We start from the raw sequence: 21,012 nt of genomic DNA on the forward strand, positions 1-21,012 counted from the left end.
CATGACAGACACATGACATAATCTCATTCATTAATAAAAATTAAAAGGTTTCATTTTTCTTTTTTTTTCACAAACTATTAAAATTAGATGTTTGAAAAATTAAAAAACAAAAATTCTTTAAAAAAGAAAAAAGAAAATTTTAAAATATATATTTTATTTGTTTAAATAAAAACTCAAAATTTTAAAAAGAATATATTTTCTTTTTTTGGCCTTTTCTTCTCTATGCTCTCTTTTCTCTTATTTCTCCTAATCCTCAATGATCGAATTCGACCATTTTTCGATTGGATAAGGTCAGACGAGACTGGATCTGGGGTCAAAATTGTCAAAACAACCTTAAATCAAGTTGAAACTTGAGGTCATTTTGGCCATTTCGACATCAAATCCAACATCGTCCAGTCGGATAATGATCAAATTCGACCATCAGGTGAGGTGTCGCGAGAGAAACGAGAAAGGGGAGGAGAGAGAAAAGAAAAAGAAAGGAAATAGGAGAATTTTTTTTAAGAAATAAAATTTATATTTTTAAACTTTTTTTTTGAAAAAAAATTTCTAAACGTAAAGATTAATTTTTTTTTTTTTAGTGAATGAGGTTATGCTATGTACTTGTTTGATCCACAAAGTGAAACGGCAATTGTTTGATAGCATGGTGCATACTGATTGTCTTAATGACCCAATATTTTTATAACGATGATAGATATTGAGTGACATTGCTAGGCAGAATATAAGTTTGGGTGCCAAATTGAATGTTTTATTTTACGAGATTTCACATTAAATATTTTTCTATAATATAAGAGCAAAATATGACCTTATCATCATAAGTATTAATTATTTCCTTGAAAAGGATTCTCCTTTCAACTCTTTGATTCTCATTACAACCTTTTACAAAAGTAACGATCATTGGTCCACAATCCAAATCATTCCGGCATGATTCAATAACATTATCACCAACAATTTTATAAGGATTATAAAAAAACCAACGGCCTCCCAACAGAAGCCACCTACCTCTAAGTTTGTCTCTATGCTAAATTAAATAGTATCCATAATTATAAAATAATAATAATAATAATAATAATACTAAGAGACAAAGGAAAAGTGCAACACTCCAACATTCATTCATGGAGGTTGACCAAATTGCCCCTACCACGACAATTCCGAAGATGGGAATTTCTCAAGAATCAAATGTGAACCACTTACACTGTGTGAGAGCGACCAATGTAAAAATAGTCCAGTCCTTAAGGGGTTTGAGTACCCATAGGCCGAGGGTTCATTATCTGCCAAGAGCTCACAGTTTGAAGCTACACCACACTTCCTCGATCGAATTTTATCCATTTTGTCTTAGATCTTAAATGAAAAGCTAGTCCCCTTCCAGGTAATCCATTTGCTTCAGTGGCTCTGCTGCTGTCATTCACTCCTTTGCACTCTGCCACTGCCACATTTTTTTTGTACATAAAAAAATATATATTGCCTTTCCCCAACACGAAAAGGCTCTGACGAACTTACACATAAAATCTCTGCGTGACCCTTGCTCTGCGGCGCCTTGGAATATCTGTGTCAACTACGCTCAGCCCACGGGTTAGCCTCGTTTAAGGAGTCTTTCCAGTTTCCAGTTGAGTTCACGGGTAAGCTGATTGAATTTTCTGTGATTCATGAGTGATCAAGTTTGGGTTCTGATTTTTACCTGATCCGTTTGCGGATCCCTGCTTTGTTTTTAAGTTAGCTAAATGATTTTTTAGATTGAGATCATTGGTTCATTGACTGTTTTTATTTCCTAAACGTATTTCTCTGCCTGGCTTTTCGCGTCGTGTGGTTTGGCTTCTTACATAGTGACACTTGCATTGATGGCAATTAACTCTCTTTAAATTTGTGATTTCCTTTTAAATTTTTTCGTTAACGCATGGATATGTACGGATGAGCTTTAGAGCCAATTTTACGATTTAGGATTAGAGTGATTTTTTATATGTATCTGATTGTTAAAATATCTAACGGTCAAATTATATTGGTTGACAGTAATTCTCATGTTGAAGCTGGAAAACAAAGTAATTACTTACAAACAAAATCAAAATGTTAAATTCGACTTATTTTTTGCGGTGTTCGTACAGATTGAGTACTGAGCCTATAGGTTGATAAGTTTAAGGAAGGAACTTGTTCCACCATGGGTATTAAGGCATTAGACCATGAGTCACTGAATGAAAATGTGAAGAAAGTTCAATATGCAGTCAGAGGAGAGTTGTATCTTCGAGCTTCCGAGCTGCAGAAGGAAGGGAAGAAGGTATACTTTGCTTTCTTTCTTCTAATTTGTTTGAACATTGAATTTTGGCTTCTTATGCATCTTGTTGAACAACTAGATACCGGGGTTTCTATGAAGTTGCTTTTAGCTATTGCAGTGAACAGAAAATGTAAATTTTGATGTATTGTTTACTGGGTCATTTAAAACCACATCCTTGTTCTTAGATATTTTTGAGAAATTATCATAATCGGTTTCTTGCATTTGTTAGCTAAACTTATAGCACTTATTTACCGCACACAGCTTGTACTTATGATTGTTTTTGAATTGACATGACTACTAGTTTCCTGGTGAAATGCCTGCCTTGATTCTATTTTCATCTTTTGTCTGAACATTCCTCAAGGAAGGATTTCTGCTGTCGAACACAATTAAAAGGTCTGATAAAACCAATATGCGGGATGTGTCTCCCTACTGTTTACTAGAATCCATTATGTACCGGGAGAGTGTGCACTTCCACATGTTTAGTGCTTCCCAAGAAGAATTTGTTTCAGAATTTATTTGTTGTGGTATTCTGGGGAGTATAGTTGAAGCTTTTGTGCCTGAGTAGTGACTAAAAGTCTAGAACTCTGATAACATGTTGCTATCAATATTAATGTAGATGCCATAGTGGTCCCTATTGTGCCAATAGACAAGATGTGAATGTGTATATGCCTTCCAAGTATAAATACTTAATAATGGTTTTATTTTTCCTTTTTCACTTAATAAATTGTTCTCGTGTGTGTATGTTAATATGTTTCACGGCTTATTTCTGCAGATTATTTTCACAAATGTTGGCAACCCTCATGCTCTTGGACAGAAGCCACTGACTTTCCCTCGCCAAGTATAATATTTATTTTATTTCAGTTTCCATCTGTTGGAAATATTTTGTGTTTCAAAAGTATGTATTGAACCAAGAGAATGTGCTCCTGCAGGTGGTTGCTCTCTGCCAAGCTCCGTTTCTGCTAGATGATCCTAATGTAGGACTGCTATTTCCTGCAGATGCAATTGCAAGAGCTAAACATTATCTTTCATTGACTTCTGGTGGTCTAGGTATATCATCATATTATTTATAGGAAAATAACATTCAAACCACCCGAAACATCATCCTGTCATTGAATGACTCAAGTCTTGTTTTCTTCAACCTATATACTTGATAGATAATTGGCTAATTAAGTTTTTATTTCGTTAATTTTGCAGTTAGTCATATGTTTTGCCGAATGTCGTCATACTGAAACTACTTTTAAATTTTAACCCTTTCTTTACAATACCTTACTTTTCAATTTATTTACTACTTTACAATTGTGCTATTATGTAGTTCCTTATATTCACCCATTCACTATAACTGATTTAAAAACAGTTCCAGAGGGTTCTCAGAACTTAATGGCTTTGAATATGATCTGCAATATAAATAACATTTTGTTCCTTTTCCATATATCTAGGTGCATATAGTGACTCCAGAGGTCTTCCTGGCATAAGGAAGGAGGTAGCTGAATTCATCGAAAGGCGTGATGGGTATCCTAGGTGATAATCTAGATTCTATAACTCATAATGTCACCTTGTTTTGAAAAGATTGTCATTTTTGGTTCCCAAGTTGTAAGCTGAATGGTTGTTTGCTTCTTTTACTATTGGCAGTGACCCGGAACTCATATTTCTCACTGATGGTGCCAGCAAGGGTGTGATGCAGATCTTGAATTGTATTATCCGTGGTGAAGGGGATGGGGTAACATATTTTCCTCATCCATTTTGCTAAAACATGATTGCACCGATATCTATTTCATTCATTTCTTCTCATCCTAGTTTAATTTTTTCTGGCTTATAGTTTAGGGATTTACCATTTTCCCAGTGCATGATGAAGATATGTTATACTCTATAAAAAATTTCGCATTGCCAGGTTTTGGTTCCTGTGCCACAGTATCCACTTTACTCAGCTACAATATCTCTCTTTGGGGGTTCTCTTGTTCCATATTACCTGGAAGAGACTGCAAACTGGGGGCTTGATGTTAATGATCTTCGCCAAGCAGTTGCACAGGCTCGCTTTAAAGGAATAACTGTTAGTATACTTTTTCTCTTGCTAATTTATGAAAGAATTTGAGAAATATGGTCTGAAACTATACAAACATCACAATTGGATAAATTGATAAACAAAAAAGAGGCTTGAACAAGACTTATAAGCATATATAATTTGTTTAACTAAATTATCCTATTCTGCATGCTAAGCAGTTTTGGGAGTTCAAAAATTGATTTATTTTGGCTGGCACTAAACAGTTTTACCTCCCAAATTGATTTTATCTATTCAAATCATAAAAGCTGTTTGTTACACTCTTATTTCATTTGGATTTAATACTGTGATACCTACCTTTATTTTGATATGAACTGCTCTTTCCCTGATGCATGCCACCACCAACTGAGTCTCTTTTATGGTTGAATATGACCAGGTAAGAGCAATGGTAATTATTAACCCTGGCAACCCTACTGGTCAGTGTCTCAGTGAAGCTAATTTAAGAGAAATATTGAACTTTTGTTACCAAGAAAATTTAGTTTTACTTGGAGACGAGGTTTATCAACAGAACATATACCAGGATGAGCACCCCTTTATCAGTGCTAGAAAGGTAGATGCCATTTTGCCGTTAGATCAACTACAACTGAATCTTTGCAATGGAGTTTTAACTTTCTTAATTGCATATATTTCCTTGTACCACTGGAAGGTTTTGATGGATATGGGGCCACCCATAAGCAAGGAAGTCCAGCTCGTTTCTTTCCACACTGTGTCTAAAGGATATTGGGGTGAATGTGGGCAGCGGGGTGGATACTTTGAGATGACCAACATTCCTCCACAGGTTTGTGTTCTAATTTGCTTAATAAGTTTCATGTTCCTGAGTGGGAGCCAGGAATTTATCCCAAACATCAATATATGATGAAATGTGAAATAATTATAGCACAATCACTGTTGAATTTTCATGGAAAAATGAAATACAACGAATTCATTATGACACAAAGGTCATGGTCATATAGAAGGAGGTATAACAAATAATCCTCCCAACTTTGATTTTATTATCAAACGGGTAAAATTATTTTAATTCTTGCTATATATAATCACAAATGAACTGTTTTACCATGTTGTTATATATGTAAATGCATATACTTTCTTCTTTTTATTGTTCTTCTGACCTGATGTGGGTTCGAAATCAAACACAATATGGATTCTTGAACTGATTCTCAATTATGTTTTGATTTCATGATTTCATATTGCAGACAGTTGACGAGATCTATAAGATTTCATCAATATCGCTAAGTCCAAATGTTCCTGCTCAGATATTTGTGAGTTGATGTCATCCTATTTTGAAGTTGGGCACTTCAATGTTTCTACTCTAGTTATGTTAACAGTAAGATAAGTAAGCTTCCTGTTCTCTTCACAGATGGGGTTGATGGTCAACCCACTGAAACCTGGAGACATTTCATATGAGCAGTATGTTAGGGAAAGGTATGCCTGCTATGACCCAGTTTCCAACGAGTTTGGTGCACATTTTTCTTTCTGCTTAAATATAAATGAAGGGAAAATATTTTTCAGCTTTGTGATGTTCATGTTGAATAGATCCCAGATGTTAATGCATGTCTAACCATCTAATTTTGGTGTTAGAAACTACCGAAAAAAGATTTTTTCAGTTATTATTGATACTTTATGTAGAAAGGTCCGGAATTTGGTTTGAACCTTGGGATGTTGTTTTCCACTATGAAATGAAAAGAAGCTCTCTCCTTTAGCTTTAATTAACAGTTGATTTCCACCAACTATTTTCGTTTAAAACTTGCAGCAAAGGAATTCTTGATTCATTGAGAAGAAGAGCATGGATAATGACTGATGGATTTAACAGCTGCAAAAATGTGGTTTGTAATTTCACTGAAGGTAAATAGTTGTTGTCAACAGGTAATTTGATATCTTGCTTTATTGATTCCAACTCACTACTTACTCGATGGTAATCGTACAGGTGCCATGTATTCTTTTCCTCAAATACGTTTGCCACCAAAAGCTGTAGAAGCTGCCAAAAAGGCAGGAAAAGTTCCAGATGTTTTCTATTGTCTCAAGTTGTTGGAAGCAACTGGCATCTCCACCGTCCCTGGTTCAGGATTTGGACAGAAAGAAGGGTACTTTTCAATTTATTTTCTTTTCCATTTATTTATTTTGGAATTTTAATAATCATCTTTACTGTTGTCCTACCAGAAAGCTTCTTCGACACTTACCTTTCTCAAGAATTTTTGTTCTTTAAACAAATGTTTGTTTGTTTCTGTTTCCTTTTGTCATGTTAGAAAATTTGCTTAGATCAGTCCTGCTATTTGTTTTGATAATACTTTTGTAAAATAAGTATGCTTAGGTCTAGAACCTGATCTTATAGTTTTTATATGCTTCTAACCAAGTTATATGCTTTTCATTAGAAATAGAGTCAGAAAACGTAGGCCTCCCTATCTGTTTCTAACAACTTCTGTGTAATAATATGCTTTTTCTAAACAGTGTCTTCCACCTAAGGACAACAATTTTACCCGCCGAGGAGGACATGCCTGAAATTATGTCCAGTTTCAAGAAATTCAATGACGAGTTCATGGAGCAATACGAAGATAATTGGAGCCACTCAAGAATGTGAAGGACGCTTTAAATTCCTTGAAACTGTATTATATTAATTGGCCATTGCAAGCCACTCTATACATGCGCAAACTTTAATCATTTTCTCCTTTTACTTGAGCTATAAACTTCATGCCATTGAAGATTATTCCTGCTTCTCTTTTTTTTTTTTTTTTTTTGTCTCTTTCTTCCTAATAACATCCCTTGAATATACAGTACTAATCTTTGAACCTCGGCCTCATTGCGCCTTTAATATTGTCGTAAACTCATAATAGAGTTGAGTACAGTTCTAGCTGATTTATGAACAAATGTTGGAGCAAAATGTAGAAATTAATCTATAAAAGGTACAAATTTCTTAAAGCAAGCTGAACATCAAAAGCCAAAACAAAAACTCAAAAATCATAAATGGATATTTTTATAATTTTAATATTTTTCTTATTTAATTAGGAATTCTACATATAAATTATAAATATAATAAAAAAAAATTATTTAATTTACTTGTATTAGGACTTTAAGATGGTCATGTTCTAATTAGGAATAGAACATTTATTTTATTTGAATCAATTGTTAATTATTCTAGTTATGGTAGACAATCAAAAATATAATTTTATTAGAGTTTGAGCCTATAACATTATAAAAAGTACCTTTAAACTTAATTTTTTAAAATTATGAAATAATATTTTACATTTTTTTTTTCAATTTGAGTTTAAGTTTTTACGTTTGAAATTTGATTATTAGCTTTAAAGGCTTAATCGGGTACTAGTTTTTATTTTTATGATACCTCACTGTGTAACAAATGCTATAATTCCAATGTGAACTCTTACCTGTCTGCCTAACAGGATTTGCCAGAAAGGCATGACCATGCAAATTCACGATTCTGAGTAAAATCTCGTTCCCAACCTGCGCCAAACTAATTGCAGTACTGAGTACTCTTTGCTAATAGAAGTAGGAGGTCCACAGCGCTGCTGTACCCATCAGTATGAATAACGTGCATCTAAATGGAAGAAATGGTACCATAGAGCTCCCAACCAAATGAAGCAGAGCAGTTGTTTTGACATATCCGTCGTAGGAGTTGGAGTATTTGTCTCAGTAGCATCAGACACCACTAATCAGTCCCTTGCTGAACAAAAAGAAAAGAAAGAGTAGATTTCTTTTGAGTTCCCTTTACAGAACCAGCTGTGAAACTCTTTGTTTTCCGGTTGCCGCTGACACTTACAAAAAGAATCTGAATTATGGGTTTTTCTCCCTTAATCAGAAGCACCAGAAATCCAGGATCATCCTTTAGAATGACACATGCTGCGGTAACATATGCGTCATAGAGCTTGGTCCCGAAAGGTACCTGGAGCCATGGACGAGTCTGCAATTGGCAAATTAATGTTTTGTTTTAAAGTGACCGCCCGCCCCTGTCATATGTTTGAATGTTTTGATTGTACATTTGGTGTGCATACGGCTACCTCTGGCATGTGTAAGGCGGTGACTGGTGATCTCTCAGAAGCTAAATTTTGTACATTTTTGTCACTTTCGATTCCTCCCGGCGATCTGCCCGAAGAGTCGCATACGAGTTTATCCAAGCAAATCACCACCAAGCGGATTTGTTTAGCTGACGCTTGGTTGACGTCAAGCCATGTTGCTTTTGACATTTCACCAACAAAAACAAAATTTACTGTGTTGGAGTTTCATGCAAGAGTTGCTTTTGACTGTGAACTAAATACTACTGTTCTTTTATCCAATGTTAGCATTTGTCAGGCTTGTAACTAAATTTTTCTCAATTTGGTTTTATATATACAAGAATGTAAAAAGCTTAATATCAATATGACATCGTTTTAATGGACCAAGGTAAAAAAAAGAAAAAAATTTTAATTAAATGACATTTGTCAGGAGATTCAACTAAAAAAAATTGAAAAATTTTATTTATAGATATATATATATATATATATATCAACGTAAAAGATTTGGCTCCAAATCCAATATTCTTTCTGGACAACTGGTTTTAGTATTCTTTAATTTTTCTTTTAGTAACCAAATCCGGACAATTGATTTGATTCAATATATTAATTAATTACTGATTAGAAACTGCATGTTTCAGCCACCGGGGGATTTCACTGTGGACTAAATAGTAGTATGCATGCACCATCAAGCTCTTACTTTGTCTTCACTGCAGACATGATCTTACCATGATTTTCCTTTTTATCTTCTTTCTCTTAAGGGATAAAATTGGACCTTGAATTTGAGTTTTCCCAGAACTAAATGGAGTACCCTCTTTATATTTCTATTTCCATCAGAAAGGCTTTTTGGCAATTAAAATCAAAAATTAAATCAGTTTTTTTATTCGAAATGCAAGAGAATAATGAGTATAATAATAAATTAATTAAGTGAGGATTAATACTCAAATATATATATATATAGTATAAATATTAACAAAATCCCTAAATTGAAAGAAAGTGTAAAAGATTAGTTAAGCTCAATATAACTTTCATTAGGCTTGATTGATCATACAAAGCGTTCTTGTTTGGAGTTTTGTTTGTCTCAAGCAAAAGGAAAAGAAAAAAAGCCTCCTTTTGAAAAAGCCTCGTTAAAAAAAGGCTTTTGCTCTGGTTTTATTTAACAAGAAAGGAAATATTACAAGCAACGAGGAGAAAACTGGAAAGTAGGCGTTGAAAATTTGAAGAAAGAAAAATGTCAAATAAAAGCAAAAAACTGATGAAAAGAACAATAAGCAGGGAAATTGTTGGTGATCCCAAAATTTTGGCGCCAAAATCCAAGTCAATATCACAATCCCATTTATTATTATTATTCACTTGAAAGCTGCCCGTAGTTTCACGGGCAAGTTCTAGTCGGGGTTAGTCTTTTTCTTTTCTCTCTCTTTGCTTATGTCACGAGTTTCCTCGGGTTCTCTTTTTATCGCTGTCCCTGATTGGTATAAACACAACATTCAACGTTGCCTACTTCCGATTACTTCTTTCTTTCAATTAATGAGCATTATTATTATTATTATTTATTTTATTTAAAGCCCTTTGCATTTTAGCTGCTACATTTCTCTCTCTCTCTCATGTTCCTTCCAGGCCCCCTCTCTCTTTCTTGCTAAACCATAACCTCCTCCTTTCCAACACTTTCCTTCTGCTTTCCCTTTGATTCCCTTTGATTCTCTCTACAAAGGGAAAGGAAAAGTGGAGGGGGAAACCAAACCAACAGAAAAAAAAAAGAAAAGAAAGGAAAAGCCCATCTTTATTCTTTCTTCTTTCTTCTTTATTCCCTTGGTCCTTCCTAGTTAGCTAGCTATAATAATAGTTGAAAGGTTTGGTTTGGTTTTGATCCAAGGATATGGGGGTTTCAGGGAAGCCTCAAGTGGATGGGGGGTTAGAGTCCGAAGGCAAAAAATGGGTTATTGCTGGGATTTCTTTACGAGCTCCGTTGAAGCCTATCTACACAAATCCAGTGGAGAAAGATAAAGAAATTAGTGGCGAAACAGACGAATGTTCGACGACTCCAACAGGGGAAGAAGCTAGAATTCCTACGATATTGACATGTCCACCTGCTCCAAGGAAGCGAAAGCCTTCTTTGAAGTGTAACTATGGAAGTGTTAGAGAGTTCTTTACTCCTCCGGATTTGGAGAGTGTCTTTATACGCCATGTTGAAAGGGCTAATTAATTAACTAATTGATCAACCAAGAGGGGGGGGGGGGGGGGGGGGGGGGAAGCTTAACCCCTTAAGCTTATGCATCCCCTTTTATCATCTCCTTATTATTTCTTTCTTTCTTTCTTTTTTTTTGTACGCTTACTTTCTTTTCTTCTGCTTTAGGTTATTCTGTAGCGAGTAGAAGTTTATGTACAGGGGAATTCATAAATAAATAAGATGGATATTTAACTTCTTCATGTCATGAGCTTCTTTGAGATGCGTTTTTGCGCTTCACCTAACGACCTTCTTAATGTGGTAAAATGCGGTGGTAGCTTTTCTTTTTCCCTTTGTATATCTGTAGTATTTCTTTCTAGCTTCTATGTTAAATCCGTATAGCACCCAGAACTGTAATAAAATTAAAGCATCCATTTGTTAGTTAAGTAATGGTGAGGATCTGGGTTTTCTTTCAGTTTGCACTTTGATCTTTCTTTTCCTTCCTGTTGTTGCTGCTGCTCTCTTTTGTTTGAAACAATAGATCAGTACTATTCATGTTCATGCTTGGGAGTGACACATGCAAGTCAACATCTAGCTAAGGTTGCCAAAAGTTGTCAAACACAAAGTAAAGGTAAATCCTTTCGAATGGGTAAGGAAGATGCTGCACGGATGCTTACACACAGCTGATTGACTGAGACAAATCCCTACAAAACGCTTAGCCCAAAGACCCACTGCCTTTTCTGGCTCTCTGCCACCATCCCGTCTTTAGACTTTAGCTTAGTTTTCCACTGTCCCACATACATGACCCCCCACCCACCTCGGACTCTTATGATAGTGGGAAGGTTCTTTGTAATGCTTTGGTGATAACTCAAGAAAAAAAAAAGGGGACAAAACACATGTGGGGAGACTTGGATTAGAATCCTATGCAGAGTTTGAATGGACCTCATTTAACTCTTTCAACCCCCTCAAGTTCTGCAGACCTATAATTGACAATGTCACTTGCATATCTAAAAACATTTTTGACTTTGGATAATGCGAATGGAATGTTTATTAACAAAAGTTAAAAAAGAAAAGAAAGTTAGAAATCCTTTTGTTTATAACTGAAGAATGTGCACCATCAAGTTAGCCATAGTTAAAAAAGTGACAAGGGGGACTTCACCTAATCTGGAGTTCATTTTGTACACTAAAGAAAGCTCTCTCGGGATCAGAGCTCTGTATTGAAGCAATCATGTTTTAACACGTCTAACAAAGGCTGCGAATCTCATGTGGCCTCTAGTGAAATCATTTTGGATTAGATTAATCACTAAACTCCCCCTATTTAGTGGTATTATTGGAGACCACATGAAGGTTATTAATATATATATATATATGTATGTGTGTGTATTTCGCAATGTTGCCAGCATATGGTGGCTTATTTGTCATCTTGCCTTACATCGATTGCTCAATTTTTTATTTCTTTCCTTCTTCAATCTGTTTTTCACTTGTATCATTGAAGGAGACAAGGGAGCAATGGGGTAAATCATGCAAGAACATGCTGAGAAGATGGAATGGATCAACTTACCACATTATATTATGCTTATTTACCTACTCTAAAGTCTAATGTAAATTTTGCGTCAGTATTGAGAATCTATGGAGTATAAGATTTGAAAAAATGAGTTGCTACAGACCAAAATACAGTATTTCGTGTCAATGCCAGTAGTTGCCTGAATTGAATTTGCTACTAGTATTTTAACTTACTACCTAATCAAATAAAAGAACAATGCTTTCAATGATAATGGACTCTTCGTCTAATCCTTTAGAGATAAGCTTTTAACTTTGCAGATGAAACCTAGCTAGCTATATGTAGGTTATTAAAAATCTCAGTGCTAGACTATTAGAGACAGAGAGAGAGAGAGAGAGGCTTGTGAATTTGGAATCCAAATCTCCTACAGGCATATACATCACGTGATATCCACCAGAACATACTGCAAATCATATCCGAAATCAATTCCCCAATTGTTACGGGATTGAAACCTATAACAGAGATTTACAGGAGCTGTTCCAAGGCCTCTATAAATACTGAAAAGTATCCAAGGCTTAGATCAAAACTGGGGTTCGAGCTACCAAAACCGCTGTCTTAACAAAAATGACAACACTTAGCTAGACGTGGTTTAGTTGCAAGCTTGCCAGGAGGCTCTGAATTTTGATTTAAACTGATTGCCAAGTGTAGGAGCTTGTAAGTTATAACTCGTACGTTTTTCCATGGCGAAGCAATGTGACTTGTTTGGTTTTGTGGGGGCCATGAGCAATTCAAGAACTGGGCGAGAGATACTTGGGAAAGAGTACTTGATCACACAGAACAATAGCTTCCGTCAAAGTCAAGTGTGGGGACGGTTGACCCAACACGATCTTGTGGGATGTTTGCGTAGCAAGGACATCATGTGGGGGACTGCAGCAAACTGCAAAGCCACCACCGGCATTTTTGACCCAGTAAACAACATCTGGGTCAAAGGTTATAGGTTTTGAAGAAATGGACCGCCCCTCTCTCCCTTCCCTTGGGCTCACTTGCCATGGGATCCTCATGGAATATATTAAACATTTCCCTCAGAGAACAGGTCCCATTAAAATACTATTTTTTTATATCTTGGAAGCTATTCAACCCTTTTTCCATATTTTAAGTGATTAGATATATGAGTCAATTAACTATTTCTCGCTTTGCTCCCCATTCAAAACTATATAGCAAAGAATCACTACCAACTAACTAGAGGGGAAAACAAACTAAAACTTAGGGTATGATCAAGTTTATTTTAGATATATGATTTGAACATTAAATCGTAATTACTTAACAAATATTGTAATATCACCTATGAATAATTGTTTTACTATTTGTGTTTATATTTTCATACATGCATACATATATAAATTAAGTTCTCTCAAAATAAATATCAGTCCAATTTTACTATATTAGTCTTTATTCTTTTCTATTATTTCAGAGAAAGTCTTTATTCTTTTATATCAAATACTCAAGATTTCTTTTTGGATAAAATACCTCAATCTCTTAAGTTTTGGTTGAAATTTCAAAATGGTCTATTAGTTTTCGATATGGATATTCTGTCCCAAAAATACAAACACTGTTAATAAAAATTAAGAAAAGACTAAAATATTTTTTTATTAATTTAAAAAATTATTATTAAATTTTAAAAAATTAAAAAAAAAAAAAGCATCAAGGCTTCTTCAGAGAGCATCGGGCTCCCTAAGGGGAGCACCAGATCTAGTGCTCCCTTGCAATCTCGATCGAGCTCCCTAGTGGAGCACCAGTGCTCCCTTAAGGAGTCCAATCGAGGCCCCCCAAGGGAGCTCTTGGTGCTCCCATCTTGGGAGGTTTTTTTTCTTAATTAATAAAAAATAATAAAATTATATAATAGTAATTTTAAAAATTAATAAGAGTAAAATTATCTTTTTTATTTTTACCACGTCAGTAAGTTGATAAAAATATTAACGATTGACTAACGACTGAATCTATGTGTCTAATAAAAAATATTTTTTTGAAATGAAATATTTATTTTAAAAATTAATAAATTTTTATATAATTTCAATCAAACTTAAGAGTAAAGATATTTTACCATTTCTTTTTTATTGGACATAAAAGTGATTGTCTTGTCTCTCCAACAATAGATATTCCTTTCTCATGTTTTAGGCTTGGCCCAGAAGCTCACACATGTACTCCAAATGGATTGGACTTTCGGGGTTTCAAGTTCACTGTTGGCCCTAATTACCAAATTAAGTAGGTGTTCGGCCCATTTGTGAAAGGGATTTTACACTGCAAAAATATAATCAAAAGTATTTGCTTTTAAAATGTAAACTTTTTAAGTTATGCCAAAAGTCCATTGGAAATTTTAAATAAAATTATAAATTTAATTTTTTTCAAAAATTTTTAATATGTAATAAAAAAAATATTTAATGAAACTTCTTTATATTCTCCCTTTATTCTTCAATAATTCATAAAACTATAAAGAGATTTATACTTTTTTCTCACATTTATCTTGTTTATTTGATTTAATTTTTTTTCTCTTGATTTAATTTATTTTATTATTTTTATTACTAAACAGAGGTTAAAATAGTTTACTGAAGGAATAACATCATTGGTTTGACCTAAGCCATCATTTAATGTTCCATGATAGGAGTTTCTTTAAGCAAATAATTTCACACTGCACTCATCAACCAATCCCTTTCAGTCGGTTTTCACTACTTGCTTTTCTTTGGCAAGTGCCGCAAAAATCTCCGCCATCTCTTCCCTAGATTTCTTGAACATCATTCCTAATTTTAACCATATTTCCCATGTCTCATATGCTTCATTGTCTAAATTATGCCCATTGATAAGAGTCATGTGTTTGGTGATTGAACTAGTGACTTCATCTTCCTATTGTTCTGATGGTGAAGAATTGATGATGCTGTTAACAGATGCCATACCCTTTCAGGATTCCCTAAACCTAAAATTAGTAGGGAGTCCTGTGATCCTACAACATTTCTCCTTAATGTGACTATGCTTTCCACAATGGGAACAAATTAACTTAACCTTAGTTTTTTTCTTTCTTTCAACCAGTGCTGCCATAACAAAGGATTCCACAAAGGGTTGTGTTTGCAAATGCAAAGTTCTTTGTGATTCTTCCCTAAGAACTAGGTTATAGGTTTTTCAAGGGTAGGGAAAGGCTTAACATTACAAATGTGTGACCTTAAAGCAGAATAGTTTTCATTCAAACCATTAAGAAACCTATATACATTATCTTTTTAACATTGATATATATCTTTGAAAGTAGGATTGAGTGCATTTTTCACATTCACAATGAGGAAATGGCCTATAGTCCCTTAGTTTTTCCCATAAGTCATTTAATTCAGTCAAATATGCATCCATAGTTCTTGTACCTTGAGTAATACTATATAAGAGAATTGAAGATTGCAGGTTTTGGCATCATTGAGTTAAGAAAATCATTTCTTCAATGTATTCTAGATTTATGAGATTGAGTTCATGTAGAAGACAATGGTTGCAATTAGTGGTGTGATGCCACGATTAGGTTATTGCATCTAGTCCATGGAAAGTAAAGATCATCTGAAGCCCTATGTTCTTGGATTGATCCATTAAGAAATCCAAAAGTGTAATTACTTTAGGTACGTTTTGGATTTACAATTATAAAATCCATGCCTATATGATGAAGAAAGAATGGGGAATATGGATCTTTTAAGGGTGAGATGACTAATTTAGATAATGAATTTGCCATTGGCAAAGAAGAATTGATCAAATTGTGACTTCAATCTTGAATGAAGAATAAAGACTAGAAAAATTAAGGAAATCACAACAAAAATCCTAATCGAACCCTTCGGACACTATATAAGATTGAGAAATGAAATAAACTAAATTGATTGTATTATTTCTTCAAGAATGATTACAAAGTCACCAATATACATTTTACAGAAAGAAGAACCTAGAAACTTGATTACAAGAATAATTGCCAAACTTAACCTAATTAACAAAAATAGAAAATTGTTGACTTTTTGGCTTAACTAACCAACTAACGCTAAAGGACATACTATCATGTGCTTATACATTCTTAATAGTTGAATTTTAAAAGAAAATAAAATTATCTTGTAAGAATAATTAATCTAAATTAGAACTCAAAAATCCTCAAATGTGCCTCCTAACACACACACATAAGAGTTTAAATAGACAAAAATAAATGTTCAAGAGAAAATTGATTGCAATAGAAAGATGGAGGTTTAGATGATGAAGTTATATATATGTATGTATGTATGTATGTATGTATGTATAAGCATTTCAAGTTTTGACCCTTGAGGATGAGGGTGATTCTAAACGAGAATGTACGTTATGTGTAATTATCTTTCAAGATTAAAGGTTAAATAGCTAGTTGGATTTATATTCACTTAATTTGATTATTATCTTAGTATATTTATTTTATATTATCTCTTGTTTAGAATCATTTGTTAACAGATAATAGTTATTTCTATTTGTTAATTGGTATTTGCCTGGCTTATAGAAGATCAATTCATAATAATTATTAAGTTGAATCTAAGAAAAACCACAAAATAAAGTTAAGTCTCTTTTGAATTTTTTTTTTGTTTCAGTTTTATCTTACCTTGAATTTATATTTTACATCTTATTTAAGCCCAATTTATGTTTCTTTTTTTCCTCCAAAATAATTTCATAAAAAAGGAAACGTAAACATAGATGAACTTGATGCAATCATACAAGGTCGTTAACGCTGTCAAGGTTGTGATGGATCCTTGCTAGCTAGTGGCTTTTGGTGTTGTGAATTTTTTTGTAAGTAAACACTGATTTATTTCACATCAGAATTTCTACGTCACTAAAATCTTTTTATCAATTAGGTTAAGGATTTGTGATGACATGGACGGATGGTGAAAGCATAAAATGTGCTTTTAAAAAAAAATATTACTTGATTTGAAATTGATACCCCATTTAAACAATTTTATATTTCCCCATTGACGAATATTTAAAGTGTGACGAGCTCGGCTTGTCTAACCCAGCCCTTGCCACTAACAGAAATATCTTAACGTCGGTTAAGAGGTGGCACGTGTCGGGTTGTTTTGTTCCTAATTAAAGATGGGTCACGTCACACAACAAGCATTTGCTACCAGATTTCCTTCACTTATTTTTTTGGAATGAAGATTTCTTTCATTTTATTTTCTTTATAACTTTTAAAAGAAGGTATGTATCGCTGCAAATGACCCTTTCAGTGTGAGCTGGGGAAAGTGGAGCGGCAAAATGGAGCAAAAAACATGGCCAGATCGATCCGATGGATCTCGATTCACTGCTTTTCCGTTGTCGAAACCTAGCAATGGAGATGGGAAGACCAAATTATCCAGGCGTTCCAAATTCATTTCAAAACCGTCGTCATCCCAAACCGACGGTCCTGATTTCTCGGCTCTCCCTTTCGACATATTAACGAAAATCGCAGCGCCGTTTAATTTCCCGAATCTTCTTACGGCGTCGCTGGTGTGCAAGTCGTGGAGGGACGTGCTTCGGCCGTTGAGGGAAGCGATGGTGCTGCTGCGTTATGGGAAGCGTTTCAAGCACGGTCGAGGCGGTTTTCGACGCAACTTGGAAAAAGCTCTCGACTCATTCTTGAAAGGCGCTGCACGTGGCTCTACTCTGGCTATGGTCGATGCGGGGCTTATTTACTGGGAAAGGGGTCAAAAGGAAGAGGCAATTGCTCTTTATCAGAAAGCCGCTGCCCTTGGCGACCCTGCTGGACAGTGCAATCTCGGAATTTCATACTTGCACGGTATTGTTGTCAAAATCAATAAACTTTTTCTCAAATCTTAGCTGATTATTTAATGTCATACAGTTTAAAATTAATTTTGTGTCGCAGCTCAACCTCAAAAGCATAAGGAGGCTGTAAAATGGTTGCATGAAGCTTCAGTTGGGGGCCATATTCGAGCTCAATACCAGCTGGCACTTTGCCTGCATCAAGGTCTTGTGGTGGATCGAAATCTTCGAGAAGCTGTATGGAGTTCTTTACTTACCCATTTTAATTGTATTCATAGTGAACTTCTCTTTTTGAGAATTGGGATGATGGGATTTGCTTTGTTGCTTATTGATGATACTCAGGCTAGATGGTATCTAAAAGCTGCTGAAGGTGGATATGTGCGTGCAATGTACAATACTTCGCTTTGTTATACATTTGGGGAAGGTTTGTCACATAGTCGTAGACAAGCAAGGAAATGGATGAAGAGGGCTGCTGATCGTGGTCATAGCAAAGCTCAATTTGAACATGGACTTGCTCTATTTTCTGTGTGTCTCGTTCTTATACTTTCGTTTATAAGTATAAACAACCATAGTACCATGTATAAAATGAATACAATATTTCTGATGCACAAGCTTGTTATGTAGTAATAGCAGAAAGTTGTTGGCTTTGATTTGCCTTAGCTCAAGGCATGTGAAGTAAATTGAGGAAATATGAATGAAGGAAAACAAAACTTTGGCTGAGCTTAAGACATATTAAAGTAAAATGGGAAAATATGAATGAAGGAAAACAAAGGGTTTTTTTTTTGCAGGGGGGTGGGGGCTTGTAGTTGTTAAGAGAAAGATATAAAACGCAAGATTGTTTCTTGATGAGTCTGGCTTTTTTTGTCTGTATGATCATTTTCTCTCTTCTCAATGGTATGTTTGTGTGCTGATAATGTTGTATTTTTGCAATCTAAGCTGATGTGGATTTTGATATAATACTTGGGCAGGAAGGGGAAATGATGAAAGCTGTCGTGTACCTTGAACTTGCTACACGTTCTGGTGAAACGGCTGCAACTCATGTCAAAAATGTAATTCTCCAGCAACTCTCAGCAACTTCTCGTGACCGTGCCATGCTTCTTGCTGACAATTGGTGTGCTTTACCTTCATCTCGCTGAGTATGTCAAGGCTGTTTACTGAACTTTCTCATATACTCCTGATATTGCTTCTTTCCTTTTGTTTTTTGTCTTATGCTTGACAAGTGACAAAGTTATAAATATATAGATGTTGTTGCTGTTTTCCTTTTGATTCCAGTGTTTATTAACATTTGTGCCTTTTACCAGCCAAAATGAAAAAACATCACTAAAGAATATCAACCTTTTACGTTTCAATTCTTACATTGCAGGAAAGGGAATTTGGGCTCTAAGCCTACTTATTTAAGGAAGGTTTGGCTAGCTTAGGCGGCTACAATTAGGTTATTGCCTCAATAACCATTTTACTTTATCAGGTCACCTGTTTCAACTGTATCTTCTAAAACAGTAAAAAATATGGCACTCATATCTTGTTAATGACTACAAACTAGTTAGCATCTCTTTTCTTTATTTGAAGATTGATAAGTTATTTTAACTGCTTTTCATCAACCATCTGGAAAATGTTTATAGGAGAAGGGGTGAAGAGAAAAGAGAGTTTTGGCTTATTTTTGTCTTCGTATTCTTTTTCCTTGTTGAGGGTGTGGAGGTAGGAAGTGGCTTTGAGGTTTCAAACACTTGGTATATATGAATATCAGCAATGGGAGAACGTGTTACGAGTTTTAACTTCCTTTCATGCACATGTGATCAGCAATGTTACAGATGATTATGACCATGACATGTTTGATCAGTAACAATTGATGGTAGGACATTTGTGTTTGAGATTGCTACACCAGGATATATTGTTTGTATTGGCTGTGCTACAAGATCTATTAGTGCAAAACAAGTTTGGTGAGTTATGACATTATAGATACCCTTTCTGCATTAGGAAGGGATTTTTTTGGTTTGGAGTTGGAACAGTGGCGATGAATCCATTGGATGATTGTTTCTTCCTCTTGTTCTATTTTCACTTCCAGTTTTTTTTTTAAAAAAAATTGTTTGTTCTGGATTGTATTCAAATGTCGGCGCAGCCCATGGAGTCCCTTCGGGAAGCATTGAAGTTGTTGGGCACTTGGGCTCTCTAGACACTCGTGGTCGACCAGATGGCCACTCCGCACAAAATATGCCTAAACGAATAGACTCTTACCCTTTCCCGGGTTAAGGTGAAATTTGCCAATATATTATGATTCAATATTGATTTTATCATTGTACTTCAATTTTATTAAATTTTATCATTGTGTTTTCAATTTTGTTGATTTTTGAACAAAAAGTAATGAAATTGACATATTTCATGAAGTAATCTGTTAACGCAAATGGTAAACTTTGTTACTATGGTTTCAATTTGATTGCTTTTGGAAAAAAAAAAATGGAATTGAAATATTTCACTGAATATTTTGTTACTACACGTGGTAGTTTTTTTTTATTTATCAATTTTTTCACTTTTATGTTCAAAAATCAATAAAAGGGAAAGTACAATGGTAAAATAGAATGAAATTAAAGTATAATGGTAAAATTTGATATTGATTTATAGTATAGTGGTAAATTTGATTTTGATCATTCCTTACCCTAATGAAGGATGATGAATTGTCCATGGGAATTCATAAGCAGATAGCGTATATAGAACGAGTTAGTCTTCTTCCAAGTTCCAAACATAATGATTCATTTTCCATCACAAAAAGATGATCATTCTTAGCTAATTGTTCAGCACTTATAAGATGAAGGTGGTGGAAACATGAACACATGATGATAGGTGGATAGCTGATAACTATATATATAAAGTCCTGCCTAGCCATGTCATCTAATTTAAAGGGCTGAATATCAGTAGATAAACCGCATCGTAGTTTTTGTTTAATGAGCTTTAAAATGATTGATCAATGCAATTCTCATTGCCAGATGAGCACTTTTATATGTTTACCAAATTTCCAAAAGAATTGTCTCAAAAGTCTGATTTGTGGAAAATGGAGAATTTCAAAATTTCACTCAAGGAAGTACACAAGTTGAGAAAAGAGATCAGTGGTAGAGAAGACAGGAAGGAATCAGTAACTCAATGTTCTTATAAACAAAAAATAAAAATATTCACAAACAATTTGACCACTAAAAAAAGTATTAAAGCATCTAAGGTATTTTGAACAATGTATACTTGCTTAAGCAGAAGCCTGTCTACCTT

The 21,012-nt window shown here is 34.5% G+C and overlaps 2 protein-coding genes and 1 pseudogene across 4 annotated transcripts; all 3 read left to right on the top strand.

Annotated features, from left to right (window-relative positions):
• The first annotated feature begins 1,377 nt into the window (after window positions 1-1,377).
• On the top strand, window positions 1,378-7,020 carry AOAT2 (alanine-2-oxoglutarate aminotransferase 2). Of its 2 annotated transcripts, none has more exons than XM_018116155.2 (14): window positions 1,378-1,616; window positions 2,097-2,266; window positions 3,036-3,101; window positions 3,193-3,310; window positions 3,700-3,781; window positions 3,893-3,980; window positions 4,152-4,310; window positions 4,696-4,869; window positions 4,966-5,097; window positions 5,513-5,578; window positions 5,677-5,741; window positions 6,070-6,161; window positions 6,244-6,400; window positions 6,765-7,020. In XM_018116155.2, exons 2-14 carry the CDS (start codon window positions 2,150-2,152, stop codon window positions 6,892-6,894), a joined length of 1,446 nt encoding a protein of 481 aa, XP_017971644.1. In that variant the 5' UTR covers window positions 1,378-1,616; window positions 2,097-2,149; the 3' UTR covers window positions 6,895-7,020. The 2 variants fall into 2 exon arrangements, with proteins under 2 accessions (XP_017971644.1, XP_088659638.1); XM_088803512.1 differs by having other exon boundaries at window positions 1,461-1,603.
• Window positions 7,021-9,827: 2,807 nt separating this feature from the next.
• On the top strand, window positions 9,828-10,744 carry LOC108660705 (cyclin-dependent protein kinase inhibitor SMR6 pseudogene; annotated as a pseudogene).
• A 6,386-nt stretch (window positions 10,745-17,130) lies between these two features.
• LOC18609543 (F-box family protein) lies at window positions 17,131-19,809 on the top strand. 2 transcript variants are annotated; one of them, XM_007044710.3, is made up of 5 exons: window positions 17,131-17,776; window positions 17,864-17,997; window positions 18,103-18,285; window positions 18,729-18,896; window positions 19,124-19,809. In XM_007044710.3, exons 1-4 carry the CDS (start codon window positions 17,257-17,259, stop codon window positions 18,894-18,896), a joined length of 1,005 nt encoding a protein of 334 aa, XP_007044772.2. In that variant the 5' UTR covers window positions 17,131-17,256; the 3' UTR covers window positions 19,124-19,809. The 2 variants fall into 2 exon arrangements, with proteins under 2 accessions (XP_007044772.2, XP_088660164.1); XM_088804038.1 differs by lacking the exon at window positions 19,124-19,809 and having other exon boundaries at window positions 18,729-19,024.
• The last annotated feature ends 1,203 nt before the right edge of the window (window positions 19,810-21,012 follow it).

This window comes from Theobroma cacao, chromosome 2 (assembly GCF_053813885.1).
Source record: "Theobroma cacao isolate CCN51 chromosome 2, ASM5381388v1, whole genome shotgun sequence".
NCBI lineage: Eukaryota > Viridiplantae > Streptophyta > Magnoliopsida > Malvales > Malvaceae > Theobroma > Theobroma cacao.

What these genes read in the sequence shown, in the direction of transcription:
- AOAT2 (XM_018116155.2), top strand. Translation starts at nt 2,150, where the DNA reads ATGGGTATTAAGGCATTAGACCATGAGTCACTGAATGAAAATGTGAAG. An exon ending in ATGTTCCTGCTCAGATATTT is followed by an intron (nt 5,579 to 5,676) that starts GTGAGTTGATGT and finishes TTCTCTTCACAG; the next exon opens with ATGGGGTTGATGGTCAACCC. An exon ending in GAGCAGTATGTTAGGGAAAG is followed by an intron (nt 5,742 to 6,069) that starts GTATGCCTGCTA and finishes TAAAACTTGCAG; the next exon opens with CAAAGGAATTCTTGATTCAT.
- LOC18609543 (XM_007044710.3), top strand. Translation starts at nt 17,257, where the DNA reads ATGGAGCAAAAAACATGGCCAGATCGATCCGATGGATCTCGATTCACT. An exon ending in CGGAATTTCATACTTGCACG is followed by an intron (nt 17,777 to 17,863) that starts GTATTGTTGTCA and finishes TTTGTGTCGCAG; the next exon opens with CTCAACCTCAAAAGCATAAG. An exon ending in ATGGACTTGCTCTATTTTCT is followed by an intron (nt 18,286 to 18,728) that starts GTGTGTCTCGTT and finishes ATACTTGGGCAG; the next exon opens with GAAGGGGAAATGATGAAAGC.